Source organism: Eucyclogobius newberryi, unplaced genomic scaffold (genome assembly GCF_026437365.1).
Source record: "Eucyclogobius newberryi isolate DKJ021-1_F unplaced genomic scaffold, fEucNew1.0.hap1 SCAF_13, whole genome shotgun sequence".
Taxonomy (NCBI): domain Eukaryota; kingdom Metazoa; phylum Chordata; class Actinopteri; order Gobiiformes; family Gobiidae; genus Eucyclogobius; species Eucyclogobius newberryi.
The window spans coordinates 17,569,467-17,590,827 of record NW_027315757.1 but is presented as its reverse complement, the minus strand read 5'-3'; the positions used below and the strand labels follow the sequence as shown (position 1 = coordinate 17,590,827).

General features: G+C 41.0%; 1 protein-coding gene across 1 annotated transcript in view; it reads left to right on the top strand.

Moving 5' to 3' along the window:
• Positions 1-21,361, top strand: part of radil2a (Ras association and DIL domains 2a) — a 79,268-nt gene that overhangs the window by 37,971 nt on the left and 19,936 nt on the right. The window contains exons 7-10 of the mRNA XM_072442779.1: positions 945-1,099; positions 2,068-2,180; positions 12,794-13,013; positions 13,829-14,001. Of these exons, the coding sequence (XP_072298880.1) occupies positions 945-1,099; positions 2,068-2,180; positions 12,794-13,013; positions 13,829-14,001 (661 nt within the window). The remainder of the gene's footprint in view (positions 1-944; positions 1,100-2,067; positions 2,181-12,793; positions 13,014-13,828; positions 14,002-21,361) is intronic.

Here is a 21,361-nt window from a genome sequence, read left to right as displayed (position 1 = left end):
TTGGTCCTGTTCTAGTCCTTGTTTAGTCCTGATGTAGACTTGGGTTGGTCCTGTTCTAGTCCAGGTTTAGTCCTGATGTAGACTTGGGTTGGTCCTGTTCTAGTCCAGGTTTAGTCCTGATGTAGACTTGGGTTGGTCCTGATCTAGTCCTTGTTTAGTCCTGATGTAGACTTGGGTTGGTCTGTTCTAGTCCAGGTTTAGTCCTGATGTAGACTTGGGTTGGCCCTGTTCTAGTCCAGGTTTAGTCCTGATGTAGACTTGGGTTGGTCCTGTTCTAGTCCAGGTTTAGTCCTGATGTAGACTTGGGTTGGTCCTGATCTAGTCCTTGTTTAGTCCTGATGTAGACTTGGGTTGGTCTGTTCTAGTCCAGGTTTAGTCCTGATGTAGACTTGGGTTGGCCCTGTTCTAGTCCAGGTTTAGTCCTGATGTAGACTTGGGTTGGTCCTGTTCTAGTCCAGGTTTAGTCCTGATGTAGACTTGGGTTGGCCCTGTTCTAGTCCTTGTTTAGTCCTGATGTAGACTTGGGTTGGTCCTGATCTAGTCCTTGTTTAGTCCTGATGTAGACTTGGGTTGGTCTGTTCTAGTCCAGGTTTAGTCCTGATGTAGACTTGGGTTGGCCCTGTTCTAGTCCAAGTTTAGTCCTGATTTAATGGCTGTGAATGTGCAAGTGAAAAAAAGAACCCTCAGTCATTTACATTCTTCACACTCGCGTTAGAATGACAGATGTTTCTTGATTCCTCGTGTAATTACCACTTACTACCATAATTACAGTTTTAGTTGCCATGTTATTTCCATCCTATTATCGTGCTATTCCTATTACGTGAAGCGCTATGAGCAAGTCCTTCGACTTTGACCTGTCAGATGTAAAGTAACTGATGTAAAGTTTGGAATACAGTAGATGTATAAAGCGTTGCATGTTCTGAGCATGTCTTCCTGTCCTTCAGTGACGGTGGCGCAGAGCAGGAGCTGACACCAGACATTCTGATCCCAAGTCTGCGTCCTCTGGTTCTGTGGATGTCCAACTCCATCGAGCTGCTTCACTTCATCCAGCACGAGGTCCCGCAGCTGCTGCCGTACACTCGGGACCGGGACGACCAAGGTACTCCCGAACTGCAGATGAACTCATGTACTCCAAACACCGGTGAAAAACAAGCATCGAGAAACACTGTCGTTTTAAATATCTATAGTGATATTTCGGTATCGATCGGAAGTTTTGGTTACATTGTGGTTTAGAACAATAATGAAGTTCAAGATTAGGGCCGCATTTACGCTTATTTTAGCAGTCAAAATGGTTTCAATACATTTTAACCAAATGAAGGTTAAAATAAAGGCTTCCAGACAGAGAATATGTCTGACTTAAGTGTAATCATGTTGAAAATCAGAAAGTGTTTATTCTTTTTTGAGATCTTGATATGATAATGACATAATGATATTTTGATATAAAACATCTTTTTGTACACTTTTACAGTCTGTTTAGTCCAAGCTATTTTTTTTTTCGTCAAGGGGATTAATTGTCGCAGCCCTATTATTATGTTGCTTTGAAGTTACAGTCTAGAAAGCAAGGCAAAAAAGTAGCGTAATCTTTCAAAAATTTCATTCACATTTGCGAAACTCTCCAATCACGACATTTGCCGACATGTTCAGCACATTCCTCACTCAATTCAATTTATTTTTGTAGAGCCTGAGCCCCAAAAAGAAACAACTGCTGTCATAAAGTTAGAAAATCACACAACGAAACTGGACACTGATCAAAAAAACATCGATCTGTGTCTTCCAAATAACCGATGTAGCCAAGGCAGTAAAGTTAGCACATTTTAAACGACAGGCATTGCACCAAAATGCTTTACAGATCTTTACAGAGAGCGTGAAAAACTCTTCTGTTGCGAAGACAAGCGAGGAGGACAGCGAGGAGATGCTGGGAGTCTGACCCGAAGGAGCGGGGGGCAGCGTGAGGGGTCAGGAGGTCTGAGCCATGAAGGGCATGGCACGTGGGGTGACCACGTGGGGTGTCCACGTGGGGTGAACGGGAGACTTACCGTATTTTTAACGGTCGACGTGTCGTTTCAGCTCTCCTGGACGCGGAGTTGTCGTCCACTCGAGCGGCGTGCGAGGAGGCCATGACGGTCCTGGAGGAGGTCATCATGTTCACCTTCCAACAGTCGGTGTACTATATCACCAAGGTTAGCGCAGCATGCAGCCGCATTACGGGTTCAGTGGTGGAAAGACGATGCGTGAGATGATGAAGTCAAGTCTTTTCTCTCGATCTGATGATGAACCATGACAGAGAAAACGCTGTGTTCAGATCAGTGTTCAGTCGTTTGTAATGGTCAGTGAGCACGTTGGGTCTTCAGTCAGTAAAAGCATGTTCAGAACTTGGAGCAGGTCAAACGTTGGAGGAATACAGTTGTTTATGTTCAGGAAAATACATTTTGAAAGGAATTGTATTTGTTTTTAGACAAAATTATTTTTTTCAAATTATTATTTTTTGTTCATATTATTATTATATTATTTTTGTTTTATTATCATTATTATTAATTAATTTATGTTTCATTTATTTTTTTGTTTAAATTATTATTATTTTGCTTATTTTTTCCTTTTTCTTCTCCTTTTAATTTTTTTTAACCCAGTTTGTCATGTCTCCCAGACGTAGATTGAAGGGAAAGTGATCCAGTTTGTCTGTTTTCACACTGGGTTTGGTCCTGATCTAGTCCAGGTTTAGTTCAGGGTTTAGTCCCCAGACTATTAACCAATTAAGAGGTTTCTAGGTTTAATTTGAAGATATTTCAAATAGTGTTTAATGTTTGACCCAGACCAGGAGGACGGAGTGTTATTGGTGAAAATGGGATCCCTTTATTTTTCCAGCTGTGAAAATGGAAGGTATTTTTGTTTATTTTGGATTCAGGGCTCGTCTTCCTCAAAACACAGAACGAACAGGAATTTGGATTGTTTTAAGTGGAACTCTGGAATAAAATAAAACCACACCAATGGCAGGATTATTAAATTGAAGATAGTTTATTCCATCAGACTGTGATTTTTTAATGCTGGCGAATTTCAATCACTTTTTTTTCAACCATGAAAAAAAACATGTTTGAATAGTTTTCATTGTTTTTTCTATATGTTTTTCTCAGTTTATAAATTCAAAATAAAAAAAAAAATCACCTTATGAATATTCCATACTGAGATTTTCAAGCTTTCAATTTCAACAGTTTAAATCCAGAGTGTAAATTTCACAGTGAAAATGTTTGCGAAACCAAGTACCGGTACTTGAATCCACTGTTAACGCTAAACTCTGAATTAAAACTGCGGAATTTGGGCTTGAACATCTATGCACTGAAAGTTTCAAAGGTTCATTTGAAATTTTTACTGTGAAAATGTAGACAGAAATCTAAATTTAAAAAAAAAGTGAGAAATTTTGCCAGCATTTAAAATTCCAATGAATCCAATGAAACAAATGACATTCCAAAGTATGGCCACACAATTTGGGGAAAAACATCTATTTGTAATTTTTCTGACAATTCAAGTTGCGTTTTGTCTTTTACTCGTGTGATTCTGTTCAAAGTCCACAATGTAAACGCAAATTGACAAAAAGTCTGAAATATACACGTATACTGACAAACTACTCAAAAACTCGCACGTACGTATTTCAGAGCACGTTTGTACAGATCTAAACTACACTCAGCAGTTTTTTATGCAGAAATAGACAGCTGTTTGTGGAGGAAATTACGCCAAAATTGTGTCAGTTCAAAGTGCGTTTTCGGTTGTGTTGCACGCGGCGGTGGCGAGTCCAGTCGAGCTTCCCTGGCCCCGCTGAGCCTCGGTTTCCGGTCCGAGCCGATCGCCGCCTGTGTAAATACCTCTTCTGTTTGGATTTGAGAAACGTCCAGACACACAACACGAGCCGAGGCTGAGACACTGACCCCGGGGAGACCCTCCGACGCTCCCTGAAACATAAACACGCGCCGGCTCGTCCCCCGCGGCAACGGCCCGTTTGTTGACAGTACAGCGCCGAGAGAGCTAAGTTTTTTGGAGACGTGCGGGGGGATTTCACCTGATCACTGAGCACTTGCGGCGAGTTTATCGTAATTAAAGCGCGGCTAAAACAAGCAAACGAACCGCGCGACTGCAATTTACGTTCCAGCCGTTTCACGCGGTTCAATTAAGCAAAATTTATGACGCAATTTCACAGCGAGGGCGTCAATGTTTTTTTCAGAAGCGTCGACTATAATGAATACTCTTGCTTTTACTTTCTCGCACGTTGTTAGTGGCAAAGACGCATTAAAATAACATTTCATTTATTTCACAAATAAAGGACATAATATATTTTCTATTGTTAACCAGATAACAGGTCGAAATACTAAGGGTTTTATGTAATTGTGATAAAAAATAAAAAATAAAAAAAGAAGCAACAGATTTGATTTAACAAGGTAAAAAAACATTTTCTGGCCTCAAAATTGTGTTCAAGCTTCATAGAAAGTATAAGTTGTGATAAAGTGTATTGTAAAAAGTCTTTAGATAAAAAGTGAAAACAGTGACGTATTTGACAATCTTGGCTTTTACCTTCATAAAAACTACTAAATGTGAGTCATATTCTCCTATTAAATATATGAATAATGCAAAGTGCAATTTAAAAGTCTTTAAAACCAGGATCTGAAATCACCTGCAGGTTTTAATCTGACAAAACCACCTGCGTGTTTCATATTTTGTGATTAATCCGCGGCTAATTCAAAATTCACCCTTGAAATCACATTATTTTCCACTTTTACACATATTAATGAGGAAAATCTTTACAAAAACAGTTATCTCAATCAAATTTCAACTGTTAAATCATTGGAATTTGAAGAATATTTGATTAATAAATGTCCATCAATTCAGGCACACCGTAAAATAAATATAGCTCATTGAAACATTTGGAAATAGACGTTTTTCATGTATTTTAATTGATTCCAATACAGATTTTGTGTAAGTTCTTTTATGATTTTAAGTTTTTGTTTTCCTTCTCTAACGTCAGACAGGGAAAAACATTGACAGGGAAAAACATTTGAGCCTGTGTTCTCCAAAGTAGTGCAGCTACTTTTCGCAGGTACTTCTTGCAGGTACTTCTTGCAGGTACTTCTCGCAGGTACTTCTCGCAGGTACTTCTCGCAGGTACTTCTCGCAGGTCCTTCTCGCAGGTACTTCTCGCAGGTACTTCTCGCAGGTCCTTCTCGCAGGTACTTCTTGTAGGTACTTCTTGCAGATACTTCTTGCAAGTATTTCTTGCAGGTACTTCTCGCAGGTACTTATCGCAGGTACTTATCGCAGGTACTTAACGCAGGTACTTAACGCAGGTACTTAACGCAGGTACTTAACGCAGGTACTTCTTGCAGGTACTTCTTGCAGGTACTTCTTGCAGGTCCTTCTTGCAGATACTTCTTGCAGGTACTTCTTGCAGGTCCTTCTTGCAGGTACTTCTCGCAGGTACTTATCGCAGGTACTTATCGCAGGTACTTATCGCAGGTACTTCTTGCAGGTACTTCTTGCAGGTACTTCTTGCAGATACTTCTTGCAGGTACTTCTTGCAGGTACTTCTTGCAGGTACTTCTTGCAGGTCCTTCTTGCTCGTCCTTCTTGCAGGTACTTCTTGCAGGTCCTTCTTGCAGGTCCTTCTTGTAGGTCCTTCTTGTAGGTCCTTCTTGTAGGTACTTCTTGTAGGTACTTCTTGCAGGTCCTTCTTGTAGGTCCTTCTTGCAGGTCCTTCTTGCAGGTCCTTCTTCCAGGTACTTCTTGCAGGTACTTCTTGCAGGTACTTCTTGCAGGTACTTCTTGCAGGTACTTCTTGCAGGTCCTTCTTGTAAGTACTTCTTGCAGATACTTCTTGCAGGTACTTCTCGCAGGTACTTATCGCAGGTACTTATCGCAGGTACTTAACGCAGGTACTTAACGCAGGTACTTAACGCAGGTACTTAACGCAGGTACTTCTTGCAGGTACTTCTTGCAGGTACTTCTTGCAGATACTTCTTGCAGGTACTTCTTGCAGGTACTTCTTGCAGGTCCTTCTTGCAGGTCCTTCTTGCTGGTCCTTCTTGCAGGTCCTTTTTGCTCGTCCTTCTTGCAGGTACGTCTTGCAAGTCCTTCTTGCAGGTCCTTCTTGCAGGTCCTTCTTGCAGGTACTTCTTGTAGGTACTTCTTGTAGGTACTTCTTGCAGGTACTTCTTGCAGGTCCTTCTTGCAGGTACTTCTTGCAGGTACTTCTTGCAGGTACTTCTTGCAGGTACTTCTTGCAGGTACTTCTTCCAGGTACTTCTTCCAGGTACTTCTTCCAGGTACTTCTCGCAGGTACTTCTCGCAGGTACTTCTCGCAGGTACTTCTCGCAGTTACTTCTCGCAGGTACTTCTCGCAGGTACTTATCGCAGGTACTTATCGCAGGTACTTCTTGCAGGTACTTCTTGCAGGTACTTCTTGCAGGTCCTTCTTGCTCGTCCTTCTTGCAGGTACTTCTTGCAGGTCCTTCTTGCAGGTCCTTCTTGTAGGTCCTTCTTGTAGGTCCTTCTTGTAGGTACTTCTTGTAGGTACTTCTTGCAGGTCCTTCTTGTAGGTCCTTCTTGCAGGTCCTTCTTGCAGGTCCTTCTTCCAGGTACTTCTTGCAGGTACTTCTTGCAGGTACTTCTTGCAGGTACTTCTTGCAGGTACTTCTTGCAGGTCCTTCTTGTAAGTACTTCTTGCAGATACTTCTTGCAGGTACTTCTCGCAGGTACTTATCGCAGGTACTTATCGCAGGTACTTAACGCAGGTACTTAACGCAGGTACTTAACGCAGGTACTTAACGCAGGTACTTCTTGCAGGTACTTCTTGCAGGTACTTCTTGCAGATACTTCTTGCAGGTACTTCTTGCAGGTACTTCTTGCAGGTCCTTCTTGCAGGTCCTTCTTGCTGGTCCTTCTTGCAGGTCCTTTTTGCTCGTCCTTCTTGCAGGTACGTCTTGCAAGTCCTTCTTGCAGGTCCTTCTTGCAGGTCCTTCTTGCAGGTACTTCTTGTAGGTACTTCTTGTAGGTACTTCTTGCAGGTACTTCTTGCAGGTCCTTCTTGCAGGTACTTCTTGCAGGTACTTCTTGCAGGTACTTCTTGCAGGTACTTCTTGCAGGTACTTCTTCCAGGTACTTCTTCCAGGTACTTCTTCCAGGTACTTCTCGCAGGTACTTCTCGCAGGTACTTCTCGCAGGTACTTCTCGCAGTTACTTCTCGCAGGTACTTCTCGCAGGTACTTATCGCAGGTACTTATCGCAGGTACTTCTTGCAGGTACTTCTTGCAGGTACTTCTTGCAGGTACTTCTTGCAGGTACTTCTTGCAGGTACTTCTTGCAGGTACTTATCGCAGGTACTTATCGCAGGTAATTATCGCAGGTACTTCTTGCAGGTACTTCTTGCAGGTACTTCTTGCAGGTACTTCTTGCAGGTACTTCTTGCATGTACTTCTTGCAGGTACTTCTTGCAGGTCCTTCTTGCAGGTCCTTCTTGCAGATACTTCTTGCAGATACTTCTTGCAGATACTTCTTGCAGGTACTTCTTGCAGGTACTTCTTGCAGGTACTTCTTGCAGGTACTTCTTGCAGGTACTTCTTGCAGGTACTTCTTGCAGGTACTTTTTGCAGGTCCTGAATCGTGTTGAAATATGAAGTTGTTTCCCGGTGGCGTGTTCTGCTTCAGACTCGTGCTGAGCGTTCTCCCGTTTACGGCCCACAGACGCTTTATAAGACTTTCCCACGTCCAGCTCCGCCGGTAGACCGCACGTAAACCGCCCGTAAACTGCCTGCAAACCGCCCGTAAACTGCCTGTGGCTCCACGCTGTCCGGCTCGAAGGCGCGGAGGAATCACCAATCGAGTACAAATACGCAAAGGGAAACGTGGAGTAGTGTCATTGTGGATATTGTGAATACAATGCGCCGCAGTTGAACAGACGTCGGGTCAGGGTTGTGCTTGTCATGTGACCTCTGGAGCTGTGACGTCGAGCTGAGCAGAAGAGGAATCACAAGAACATTTCAGACAGTTTGGTGTTAGTTATTCTCTGAAACGTTTATGTTCCTGGATGTTTAAAACGTGCACTTTGAACAGAACACAACTGTTAAGAATAGTTCAGTCAAACTTACATAGTTGTTTTGGTATGTGTAGTATGGTTAGAGTAGTACAAGCAGTAATACTGAGTAAATGTACAGTTTATACCAGCGCTATTGAACATGAGGCCCGGGGGCCAAATCAGGCCCGCCAAGAGATTTAATACGGCTCACGACCCATCTACCAAATATGAAGAATTTAAAAAAAACTCTTGTTTTCTGATTTAATTCTGGGTTTGCCGAAGATTAGACCTGGTTTGGTCTTTTAGTCCTTGTTTGATTCTGGTTCAGACCTGGATGATGAGTGGCGTAAGCCTTTAGTCGCTTTGTCGATTAATTGGTCGATGGTTTCTGAGTCGACCAACATATATTTATATAAGTATTATTATCTTTTCTTTTTTTTATTCCTTTTTTATTATTATTATTATTATTATTATGATATTGTCATTTTATTAATTGTATGAATCGTATTAATTGTATTCATTTTATTATTCGTCTACTAATTATTTTATTGGTGGAAGAAACAATTTACCTGGAACCAAAGCAAAAAAGATACGGCATAAACGAGTTCTCCAAAGATTTGTGGATTTATTTGTGAATTTATTTAACTTTTTTACATTTTTACAAACAAATGCACAACGTCACGAGTACTTTTCTTGTCTTGCACTTTGAGTCAAATGTTTGGTCGTGTCACAGCCCGTTTAATCGATCAATCGAAGCACGGGGCGAGTCTTTGGTCAATCACAAACCTCGTTAGTCCATTACATTCATACTAATGATGATTTTGCATTATTTGTCCCGTTTAAAGCTATAAGATTGCTGGACGGGTTTCAGTTTTGTTGTTGTGGAGACTCTGCTCGTGACCGTTTCTCGCACTTTTTGTTGAATTTTTGGGAGGCGTGTTTCCTTCCCTCGCTGTCCGGAGAGATACGCCTGAAAGAGGAAAGACAGGAAGGGAGGAGGATGTTTTAAGATCTTAATTTCCGACGAGAAATGAGCCGGTGTCGATTAAGTGGAGGCATTTTTCTTTCCTTTCCTTTCTTTAGCTGTGTAATATAACTCATTATGTAACTCGCTCCTTTTTAGTGCGTCGAAACAACATAAATCAGAAAAACTTCAGTACGTTTTAGCTTTTTGAAAGAACAAAAAAAAGACAAATAACGCATTTTGTTTTAGTCAAACTCGAAAAAATAAAAAAACTAAGAGACAAAAACAAGACCAAATAAAGGCCAATTTAGATGAATAAAGAAAATCCACCTTTTTAAAAAATCTTTTTCCTGCTAAAAACTACATCATGTTATTGTGATATATTTAAGTTTGATATGAATTATTGTGATATATTGTGCAGCGCTTGTTCGTTTTGTTATGTTTTTGCAGCGTGGCGATAACGATAGTCCGACAATGTTATGTAAATCCAACAGAAATGTGTCTTTAAACGTATTAGTTCAAGTTTTATTATCAGACGAATGTGAAACGTTGGTAAAATGAATGACAAAAGTGCAGAAATATATCACCTTATTCCCTTATTAGAAAGGTTGCACACATGACGTTATTCATTTTTGGAAAAAGTCTTACATAACTCAATACGTGAATGAATTAAGTAGTATTTGTGAAGATTTACCAGTTGAACAAGCGTAAAATGTATTGTTTACTAAAAATAGGAAAGAGACAAGCATTTTCTAAATTTTTGACTTAAAAATTAAAAAATACTAAGAAAAATATTTAGAAAAATACTACTTATTTTATTGGTAAATTGTATTTTTTAGACAGTCAAAATATTAAATCATATCAAGATAAATACTACTTAGTTCAAGCTATCTTTAATACCGGATCTTGTACATTTTTTCCTGTGCAAGTAATCTTTTTATTATCATTTTTTTTCTAATTTCAAGTGAGAAAATGCTTGTCTTTTCCTTATTTTCAGAAAACAATACATTTTACGCTTGTTCCACTGGCAAATCTTTGAGACTCAAATCAAGATAAATACTACTTAGTTCAAGCTTGTATTTTTTTTCCAGTGCAAGTCATCTTTTTATTATTCGGCCTCTGCTCAGTCTTATCTGTGAGAAAGCCCCGTTGGCTCCTCATACTTTCTCTTCTGTCACGTTTTGAAGTGCAGGTGATGTCATCGTTCAAACAAACGTGCCTCTTCCCTTTCCCCCCCTCGCACGGTCAGATCGCCCCGGCGATAAGAACCGGATCGAAGTCAGAGCCAACGGTCCACGAAACGCCACGAAACCCGAGTCTGCAGCTTTAGCAAAACTCCACCTTGTTCTAATTATGTTCTCAGCGCCGCCTTTAACGATAATTCAGCACGTTTCAGCCATAAACAGATTTACAGCTGCAGAAGAAGAAGTGCAGAGCTGTTTTAATAACACTACAAAGTCAAGCACAGGCGTTTACAAGGTTTAATTACATCGTTTGTGACTTGTGGGCTCATAAATTAAAGCTCCGTCGTGGGATATTACATTGTTTGTTCTGCAAGTTTCTGAAAAACACTTTTGTCTGATTTTAGGGTTTAGTCTTTCTTTGATCTAGTCTTAGATTTACAGGTTCTGTCTTAGATTTAAAGGTTCTGTCTTAGATTTAGAGGTTCTGTCTTAGAGTTAGAGGTTCTGTCTTGGATTTAGAAACAGCTCGTGTCGCTGCCGTACCAGCACTTGAACGTTTTTTCTTATTTAAATATATTTTCTATTATTTTTTTATTCTGTTCATACATTTTTCCCTGTTTATTATTTTTTTCCGTACATTTTTTTTTTTACAGTTTATTTTTTTTGCAATTTCTTGTCATTTTCTTTTTAAATCATTGTAATGTTCAGTTTTTTTCCGAGCGCCACGCCCCTTTAGTCGACTAACCGCTGCACCGAGCGCGTCTTTAATAATAATAATAATAATAATAACTTTTATTTATATAGCGCTTTTCAGTGACCCAAAGACGCTGAACATAATAAAAAAAGGGGGGGTATTTACAGACAGGGGGGACAACACGTACAGAACACATTAATATACAGATAAAATGAACAAGACAGAAGAAGTAGAGAGAAAAAGATGGGGATATAACTTTTTAAACCGACTACACCCCTGCAAAAAGCCTCATAATAAACATTGTAAAGTACAGATTTAGACACCTGCTTTTTGCCGTCAGAGTCGTAAATGTTTCAGCCAGTCACCCGTCATCCCTGGTTAAACGTCTGAGCTCGTTTTAACTCCAGCCGTGACGCATAAAGGTTTAAGATGACCGCGTGTCCAAAGAATCCCGGCGCAGACACTGGGCCTTTGTGTTACGCAAGGCACAATTTCCTGTATATTCTGAGAGTGCTTTCCTCTTCGCCTCCACTGAGAAAACACAAACAATCGCTCCACCGATGTTTTAGGAATGTTCCAAATGAGGCGTAATATTAGCACTAGCAAACGATTGACGCAGTGACGGGGACAAAACTGAGACACAATGAAGAAAAAAAGGAGTAAACTTGGATTATACCTTTGCACAAAGCAGTGACTTACAGTTCAGACCAGAGTACTGTTAGATATGTAAGAAAAAACGGATTAGAAACAACTTTGCACAGTATTTAAAATTATTGTGATATTAAGTACTTTATGACATTTTTTTTGTTATATTAAATCAAATATTTTCATGCCAAAATGTTTTGGTAAAGTCTGTCAAAATAAAACTTAAAGCAGAACTAACTAACTTTAACGATTATGTTTTTTTTATTATTTTTTTTTCCTGTTTTATTTTTAAATAATTATGTTCTTGTAGTTTTCTGTTTAAATTATTGCAATTTCTAGTAAAGAAAAAATTCAGTTTAAATATTTTTTTCTATACATTCTTTTCATTTTTTTCTGTTTTATTTTTTTCTGTTTTATTATTTTTTCAGTTTAAATTATTTTTCAGTTTAAATGATTGCAATTTCTTGTTTTCTGTTTAAATGATTGCAATTTCTTGTTTTCAATCATTGTAATTTTCAGCCCCTTTAGTCGACTGACCGCTGCACCGAGCATGTCTTTAATCAGCCGATAACGTTTTAAATCAACTACATCCCTACAAAAAGCCTCATAATAAACATTTTAAAGTATTTAGCGAGTATTGCTGCTCCATGGTAAGAATACACTGTCAGAGAACGGACGTAAAAGCTTTTTTAAATTTTTTTATTTTTTAATAACACAGTATTTATTTATAGGAGATCTTCTACTGAAAGTGTTTTTCAGACTTCCTATAAGTGATCTGTTCTTCTGTATCTACCTCTGTATCTACCTGCGTTGCACCAATGAAATTTCCCCATGTGGGACAATAAAGGAATATCTTATCTTATCTTATCTTAATCATATTCTGCTATAACACTTAAAACATTTAACATCGCCAAAAATCACATGTAAGATAAAAAATAAGGAGCCAGGGTTTCTCAGGTGAGTTGTTTTCTGAAATACATATTTAACAATCATTTACAAAGACGTTTAATTAGGTGAAATTTAGTTCTCTTTTAACAGATCAACCAAATCAAGCCATGAAAAAAATCACAAATAAGTAAAAATAAGTAAAAATGAATACGTAAAAGAAAGTCTTTCAAATGGAAAACCTTGGTGTTGTTGAGATATATTTAATTTGTTGAGATATTGATTATTTTGCCCACCTGTTTCGCAATATCGATACTTTTTGCGACTGTTGGAATCTAACTTTTTTTCTTTTCCTCGCCTCTCGCCCGCAGAGCATTTACCCGGCACTGCCCGCTCTGCTGGAGGGGAACCCGTTCTCTGACATGGGGCAGCTGAAGGCGCCGGAGGGTCTCGGCCGCGTCCTGGACGTCCTGAAGGAGGCGCTGAAGCTACTCACGGCGTTCCAGGTCCATCCCGACATCTCGCTCCAGCTCTGCGCGTACTTGTTCTTCTTCATCAACGCGTCGCTCTTCAACGCCCTCATGGAGCGAGGTGAGGCGCTCCTCGTCGCCGTCGGAGACCAAAAGCGATCAAAGCAGATGATCAGAAACGTATTCCAGAGAGAACAAGTCTATTGTCCATGTCAGGTTCTCAGTTTTAGAGCATCTAAGCAGCTGTCATTTTTCACTTTTATTCACATTTTTGCTTGTTTTTGTGAGTAAAAACTACCGTATTTTCCGTACCATAAGTAACACCTTTTTTCATAGTTTTGGCCAGGGTGCGACTTATACTTATATTTATACTTATATACTTTATTTTCACACTTACAACCGCATTTCATATTCCAGTGCAACTGTTTTTTTCTTCTATATTATACATTTTTTGCCTGGTGCGACTTATACTGGGCGGAGTCTGCATGTTCTCCCTGTGTTACCATGGGTTCTCTCCAGGTTCTCCGGCTCCTCCCACCGTCCAAAGACATGCATGTATTAGGCAAAATTGGCAACTCCAAATTGGCCCTATGGACAGGTGTTAAAAATTAGCATATTCTGCTATAACACTTAAAACATTGCATCTGGTTAGTCCAATGCTATGTCCATATTAAATTAAAAAAAAAAGAAAAATACTCCGGTAAATATATTTAGGAAAGAAAATCTAGACAGAATTTAAAATCTCAGTTCCTCTGCTGATTTCTACTTAATTAGAGTAAAACAGATTTTGGAGTCCAAAACTCACGAGTCTCAGCTCCAGAAGGATCAGGAACAGCTTTAGATTGAAATTACGTTTTTTGAAGCACGAGGGGTTAAAAAGTATTGCATTTCGACCAAATTAAACTCAATCATCTTTACATAATCATTACTTTGCAGGCTCCGTGGTGGGCTTTTACCAGTGGTCCCGCGGCGTGCAGCTCCGCGCTAACCTGGACCTCCTCACGGACTTCACGCAGAGCATCGGCCTGTCCGACGTCGCCGCCGACTTCTTCCAGAAGCTGTCGGCCGCCGTCAATCTGCTGGCCACGCCCAAAGAGACCCTGCTGCAGGTCAGCGAGCGTTCACTTCCTGTTTTGTCTTTGGCGGAGGCGGGAGCGTCAAACGGGCCCCGCATCGTGTTTTGGCTGTGTAACCGTAGAAGCGGAGCGCGACCAATCGAAACTGACCTGCGCTTGATCCGTTCTGGTGGAAAAAATTTAAGTTCGGGCGCGTCAAAAAGAAACGACAATCGATGAATAAAAATGCGCGTTGATCCATAAACGACACATTAAATTATAAAAGAAATAAACACTAGACGCACTGGAGCTCTGTGGTCTTATCTCGCAATGGTAAACGTGCATTGACCCGGCGGAGGATTAGATTATATACATTTAAAAAACTGTATTTAATATTACAGTAATAAAGAATAAAAAGGTGTAAGAATATAAGAATGTCCTGAAATAAATTAAAACTTGAAAAAAGGTTAAAGATAAGGTCGAAATAGACCAAGAGTTTATCGAAAATTGCTGGAATGTACCAAAAACTACTTTTCTGTAGAATTAGATACAAACAATGTAGAATTTAATCCAAAACATAAAGCCAAATATTAATAATTTGGCCTTAATATCCTTTGTGCACTTTGAGACATAAATTGGATACTTTTAGTAATTTTATTTAGAAAATTTTGAATTTTAAAATTGAAATGTATTTATTTATTTATTACTCTATATTAAATGTATATGTAACAATAACCAAAATAGGAAATATAGGGTTAATGTTAAGCTGTATTGAAATATTGTGATACTGTGTGGTCTCAGTAATAATATGTTAAAGATTAAATGTTTATTTGCTTAAGTATTTTTTTGTTGCAGCAGCCTCTGTTTCAGTTATTTACAGCTTTTATTTCTTAATTATTCAGACGGTAATGATTCGCACTAAAGGTTTGTCAAGACTGTTTCCAAGACTTTTTTTTTTAAATATTGTGTTAACAAATACGGCATTAGATTTGCATATTGTTAGATCATTAGTCCCACCTCCACAGGGACATTTTAAAATGGTGTTTTTTTTAATTTTCCTCACAAAAACAAACAACTTGACAATATTTTGGCTTCAGCTAAAATGCCTCATTTACCGTTGTCCGTTTCCATGGAGCTAAACAAAGACAGCGTAATGACTCCCCAGTGAGACTCGGAGGCAGGTCAACGGCGCTCCATCTGATTTGTCTTATCTCGCTGGAAACGAGTTGGAAACAAACAAACAAACAAACAAACAATTACAAAGCCAAAATTCAGGAAGAAGTTATGCAAGTGTTTTGTGGGTACTTTTGTATTATTTAGTAGTTTTGTGAGTATTCATTACGATTGACGTTCAATTTTAAACACCTAAGATGTTTTTTTGATTTTTTTGCTTAATTTAAATTGCATTAATAGTTTTATATGGGGCATTAAAAGTCCCATAAACACATACAACAAACTGTACATGTGTATTTAGCTCTAGTTTGAACCAAGAAATATAAACCTTGCTCAAGCCTTTTTTCCAATTTATTGTACTCATATTTGCACAGACAATAATTTCCACATTTATCTGTTTTTGTAAATTTTGTGATCTGGTCATGTTTTAGTAGTTGGTGGGCCGTGTAATTTTTTAAATAAATAAATGAAATAAAGTAATTCATTATACATGATATGATGCATTTACATGGCATTTAATGTTTTTTTCCTTCTTTTTTCAAATAAAGTAAAAACTAACAAACACAAAAACAGACAATAAAATAAATAAAAGTAGACAGTATTATATCTGAAAATAAGAATTTAGGAAAAAATAAATTACATTGGCTTGGACTGCCGATTAGTCCTGCCACGTATCAATCATAAAAGTCACCTACTGCTCACCTGCAGCCGCGTGCGGCTCGTCCCCTTGAGCAGCATGTTTCCCTGTGTCTTAGCGCATTGATCTATCATAATATAGTTCCCTCAGTGTACGGGGCAAAATGAAGACGGAGAAAGACAGTTCGAGCTGACTCAGAAGAGACGGAAATCTACGGGAGACGAGAGATGTGATGCGATCCGTCGCGCTAATAAACAAACGCACGTGTGTGTTGTATCGGTCCACACGGGGGAGTGCACATGCGCACTTCCGCCTGCGTTCTCAAATCGCCGATTGAGAATTTGCGCCTTTAAGTCACATAAAGTCCATGATATGAGTCCCATTCAGTCCAGCTCCTGTTAAATGTGTCCATTTCTAAGTTGAGTCTGTTAGTGATCTTTCTCCACTGTCCTTGTGTCAGTTGTGGTGTCGGTCCAGTCCTTCGTCGTCGCTGCAGTTTCTGTCATCCATTTTTTTGTCATGTACTTTTTCCAGCCGCCATAAGTAAACTCCCAAAGGTCTAATCTTTTTAACCCTAAAAATGTGATGTTGACTCTAAAAAGGAGTGAAAGACGCTCTTGTTCTCTGTCGGTGTTTTACGATCTCTAATTAAGTTTATTGCTCATATTTGAGTGAAACTCTTATCGGGTCTGAACTTTCACATTCCTCCTGCAAACACAGAACATCCTCATTAACACATTCTTACAAGTGAGAAGAACGAAGAGTCTGGCCCAAGGGCACGCTCCAAAGAATACAACTCTAACATGAGCATAGAGAGTGTGGAAAACTCTAACATGAGCAGAGACTTGTTGGAGTGCAGAAAACTTTTTGGGCAGTTTAAAAGCCGTAATGTGCCTGGATTTATTTAAAAAAAAACAATAATATACAGTAGAAAAGGGACAATAAAAGATAAATGACAAGTTAGTGGTGTTGAATACTAAAAAAACACACACATAAAAAACACACACTTGTAAATATAATCCTGATTTGTTCAAAAATCCTTTCCATGTTTTACAGTGTGTGCAGTGGTGTGCACAGTGGTGTGCGCAGTGGTGTGTACAGTGGTGTGCGCAGTGGTGTGCGCAGTGGTGTGCGCAGTGGTGTGCGCAGTGGTGTGTGCAGTACAGTGTGTGTACAGTGGTGTGTGCAGTGGTGTGTGCAGTACAGTGGTGTGCACAGTGGTGTGTGCAGTGGTGTGCACACAGTGGTGTGTACAGTGGTGTGTGCAGTACAGTGGTGTGCACAGTGGTGTGTGCAGTGGTGTGCACACAGTGGTGTGTACAGTGGTGTGTGCAGTACAGTGGTGTGTACAGTGGTGTGCACAGTGGTGTGCGCACAGTGGTGTGTACAGTGGTGTGTGCAGTACAGTGGTGTGTGCAGTGGTGTGTACAGTGGTGTGTCCGGTGGTGTGCACAGTGGTGTGTCCGGTGGTGTGTCCGGTGGTGTGCACGGTGGTGTGTCCGGTGGTGTGTCCGGTGGTGTGTCCGGTGGTGTGCACGGTGGTGTGTCCGGTGGTGTGCACAGTGGTGTGTCCGGTGGTGTGTCCGGTGGTGTGTCCGGTGGTGTGCACGGTGGTGTGCACAGTGGTGTGCACGGTGGTGTGCACAGTGGTGTGTACAGTGGTGTGTACAGTGGTGTGTACAGTGGTGTGCACAGTGGTGTGTGCACAGTGGTGTGCACAGTGGTGTGCACAGTGCTGTGTACAGTGGTGTGTACAGTGGTGTGCACAGTGGTGTGTATAGTGGTGTGCACAGTGGTGTGCACAGTGGTGTGCACAGTGGTGTGCACAGTGGTGTGCACAGTGGTGTGTACAGTGGTGTGTACAGTGGTGTGTACAGTGGTGTGCACAGTGGTGTGTGCACAGTGGTGTGCACAGTGGTGTGCACAGTGCTGTGTACAGTGGTGTGTATAGTGGTGTGCACAGTGGTGTGCACAGTGGTGTGCACAGTGGTGTGCACAGTGGTGTGCATAGTGGTGTGTACAGTGGTGTGGGTGTGTACAGTGGTGTGTGTATAGTGGTGTGCACAGTGGTGTGCGCAGTGGTGTGCGCAGTGGTGTGCGCAGTGGTTGTTTACAGTGGTGTGCACAGTGGTGTGCACAGTGGTGTGCACACAGTGGTGTGCGCACAGTGGTGTGCGCACAGTGGTGTGCACACAGTAGTGTGCACAGTGGTGTGTACAGTGAGCGCCTTTGTGCCTCTTAATCCCCCGTTAGCTCACGCTGCACTGTTCACACTCAGACGCTGTTTACGTTTGGAAACTCTGAGGCGAGTGTTTCCTCCTCCACCTGAACGTCTGCGGGAGCAGGAAACACTCGCCTGTCGCTCTTACTTCAAACTTAAACTGCACATTTCTCTAAAACGCAACAAACACAATTATATTTCATATTTTACTTAAAGGTGGTATGGACGATTTTTTTTCAGCAAATCTTTTATCATATTTCCTCGTGGCGTGGATAAATCATAGTCCTGCCACGTATCAATCATAAAACGCACCTATCGCTCACCTGCAGCCGCGTCAGGCTCGTCCCCACGTTTCCGCGTGCCTAAGCGCATGGATCTATCATAATATAGTTCCCTCAGTGTACGGGGCAAAATGAAGACGGAGAAAGACAGTTCGAGCTGATGCAGAAGTGGACAGAAATCTACGGGAGACGAGCGATGCGATGCGCTCCGTTGCGCTAATAAACAAACGCACGTGTGTGTTGTATCAGTCCACACGGGGGAGTGCGCATGTGCACTTCCACCTGAGTTCTCAAATCGCCGAAAAATCGTCCATACCGCCTTTAAACATTTCACCCATTCGTCCCCAGTTGGACCATTTTTCTAACGTTTATAATTGTTCTTCCTGGTTGGACATGAGCACAAATGTGACACAGGTAGAGCTGGACTGTTACCTAGCAACCAGACTGTAAACGATGATGTGACAATGATGTGATAGTAAATATAACCTGATAGCGTCTTTATTTTGTCGAACGATCGTTTAAACTGTCAGAAAAGTGTTGTTAAAAGTTAAGTGTTGTTGTTGTTGTTGTTACTTTTAATGGCGGTCGGCAGAAAAGGTGCATTGACCGCCACCTACTGTAGTTAGTATAGTTAAAAAAAGGAGAGAGAAAGTGTGTTTTCAATGGCACGTCACACCCTGATGACATCACAGAGAGATTCTGTTCTGTTTTAGACCTCGGCTCTACTTCTTGTCATTTTAAACTCAGATTTTTCAAACTTTCGTCACAAACTGCAACTTAACGGAAGTAAAACTGTGATAATTATTAAGTCTCAAATTCTAAATCAAAAACCAAGACTTAACAATTATGACTAAAACCTTACTTTTAAAAAATATTACTTTAAAATGTCATTCTACTGCGACTGCTCCTCTGCTGCTCCACTGCTCCTCCTCCACTGCTGCTCCTCCTCTGCTGCTCCTCTGCTGCTCCTCCTCTGCTCCTCCTCTGCTCCTCCTCCACTGCTGCTCCTCCACTGCTGCTCCTCTACTGCTCCTCCTCTGCTGCTCCTCCTCTGCTGCTCCTCTGCTGCTCCTCCTCTGCTCCTCCTCCACTGCTCCTCCTCCACTGCTGCTCCTCCACTGCTCCTCCTCTGCTCCTCCTCCACTGCTGCTCCTCCACTGCTGCTCCTCTGCTCCTCCTCCACTGCTGCTCCTCCACTGCTGCTCCTCTGCTGCTCCTCCACTGCTGCTCCTCTGCTGCTCCTCCACTGCTGCTCCTCTGCTGCTCCTCCGCTGCTGCTCCACTGCTGCTCCTCTGCTGCTCCTCCTCTGCTCCTCCTCCACTGCTCCTCCTCCACTGCTGCTCCTCTGCTGCTCCTCTGCTGCTCCTCCTCTGCTCCTCCTCCACTGCTCCTCCTCCACTGCTGCTCCTCCACTGCTGCTCCTCTGCTGCTCCTCCACTGCTGCTCCTCTGCTCCTCCTCCACTGCTCCTCCTCCACTGCTGCTCCTCCACTGCTGCTCCTCTGCTGCTCCTCCACTGCTGCTCCTCTGCTGCTCCTCCACTGCTGCTCCTCCACTGCTGCTCCTCCACTGCTCCTCCTCCACTGCTGCTCCTCCGCTGCTGCTCCTCTGCTGCTCCTCCACTGCTGCTCCTCTGCTGCTCCTCCACTGCTCCTCCTCTGCTCCTCCTCCACTGCTGCTCCTCTGCTGCTCCTCCTCTGCTGCTCCTCTGCTGTCTCTGAAGGTTTGTCCATCGTGAGGTCATCTTGTGGCTGATTTAACGAGGGCCACACCCACTGGACGTTTCAGGATTTTCCATCTGGATTGTAAACGACTCTGAATGACACAACATTACTTTACTGCGACGAGGCCTTTTTGCTCGTGTTTAATATTTAGTCCAACTCATAAGACTTCAAATTAGGCTTTGTAAAAAAAAAAAAAAACATATGTAAATGCAAATATTGTTTTTTATTTCTTGTATTTTTATTTTTTTAAATAGACGCAGTTTAAATTCAAAGACATTTCAGAATATGTGAATAAAAGTCCACCAGCGTTTTTTAAGGTCTAAACTACAAGATTAGCACGTTTTATACAAATAGCAATACATTTAGCTCTATGTAAAAGACAATATTATCAAAATAACTCCAGCTTTTGTCAATTGTGTTTCTTCAAGTTTAGATTATCGTATTTTCCGGACTATAAGTTGCACCTTTTTTCATAGTTTTGGCCGGGTTGCAACTTATATTTATACTTATACTCAAGTGCGACTTATATATGTTTTTTTCTTTTCTACTATGCATTTTTTAGCTTGTGCGACTTATACTTGGGAATTTTACAGTACTTTGCGACAAACCATTGCTCCTTAGTTTGAGCTATTGTTATATTGTTATATTTGCTGCCAGTGATGACATTTTGGAGTTTTCAATTTGTGCTAATGCTCGGTTTAAGGTTATGAAGGTTCACAACATTTAGCATTTATGTTTTTTGGCCCCTGGCAGTCTGCGCAGGATCCCACTTCCACCAATTCAACGTGGCGCAGCGTTTGTGCTGTTTATCTTTTAATTTTCACATATTTCTCTCCATAAACAGCCCCGCCGGTTTGTGTGACTCGCCTGTTTCCGCGTTCACGTTAGTAATTCGAATATTTCAACACGATTACTGTTTATCGAACGCTTAGCGGCGATTTACCGAAATAATATGTCAGGGATTGTGTAACAGTTAAAGGTGCAGTATGTCACTTTTCGTCTCTGTTTGTCTCCATGGAGATGCTATTTTTTTCCTTTAAAGTTCCACAGTATGACATGATCTCTGGCATTTATTCAGTGATAGCATGTTTCATCGCAAGAGCCATTTTTGCAGTTTATTTTTTATGTTTTGGTGGGGGAATTTGTACTACCGTATTTTCCGGAGTATAAGTCGCACCAGCCAAAAAATGCATAATATAGAAGGAAAAAAAAAATATATTAAGTCGCACTGGAGTATGAAATGCGGTTGCAATTGTGAAAATAACAAATAATATCACATATAAGTTGCTCCGGAGTATAGGTATAAATATAAGTATAGTTGCACCCTGGCCAAAACTATGAAAAAAGGTACAACTTATAGTCCGGAAAATACGGTATA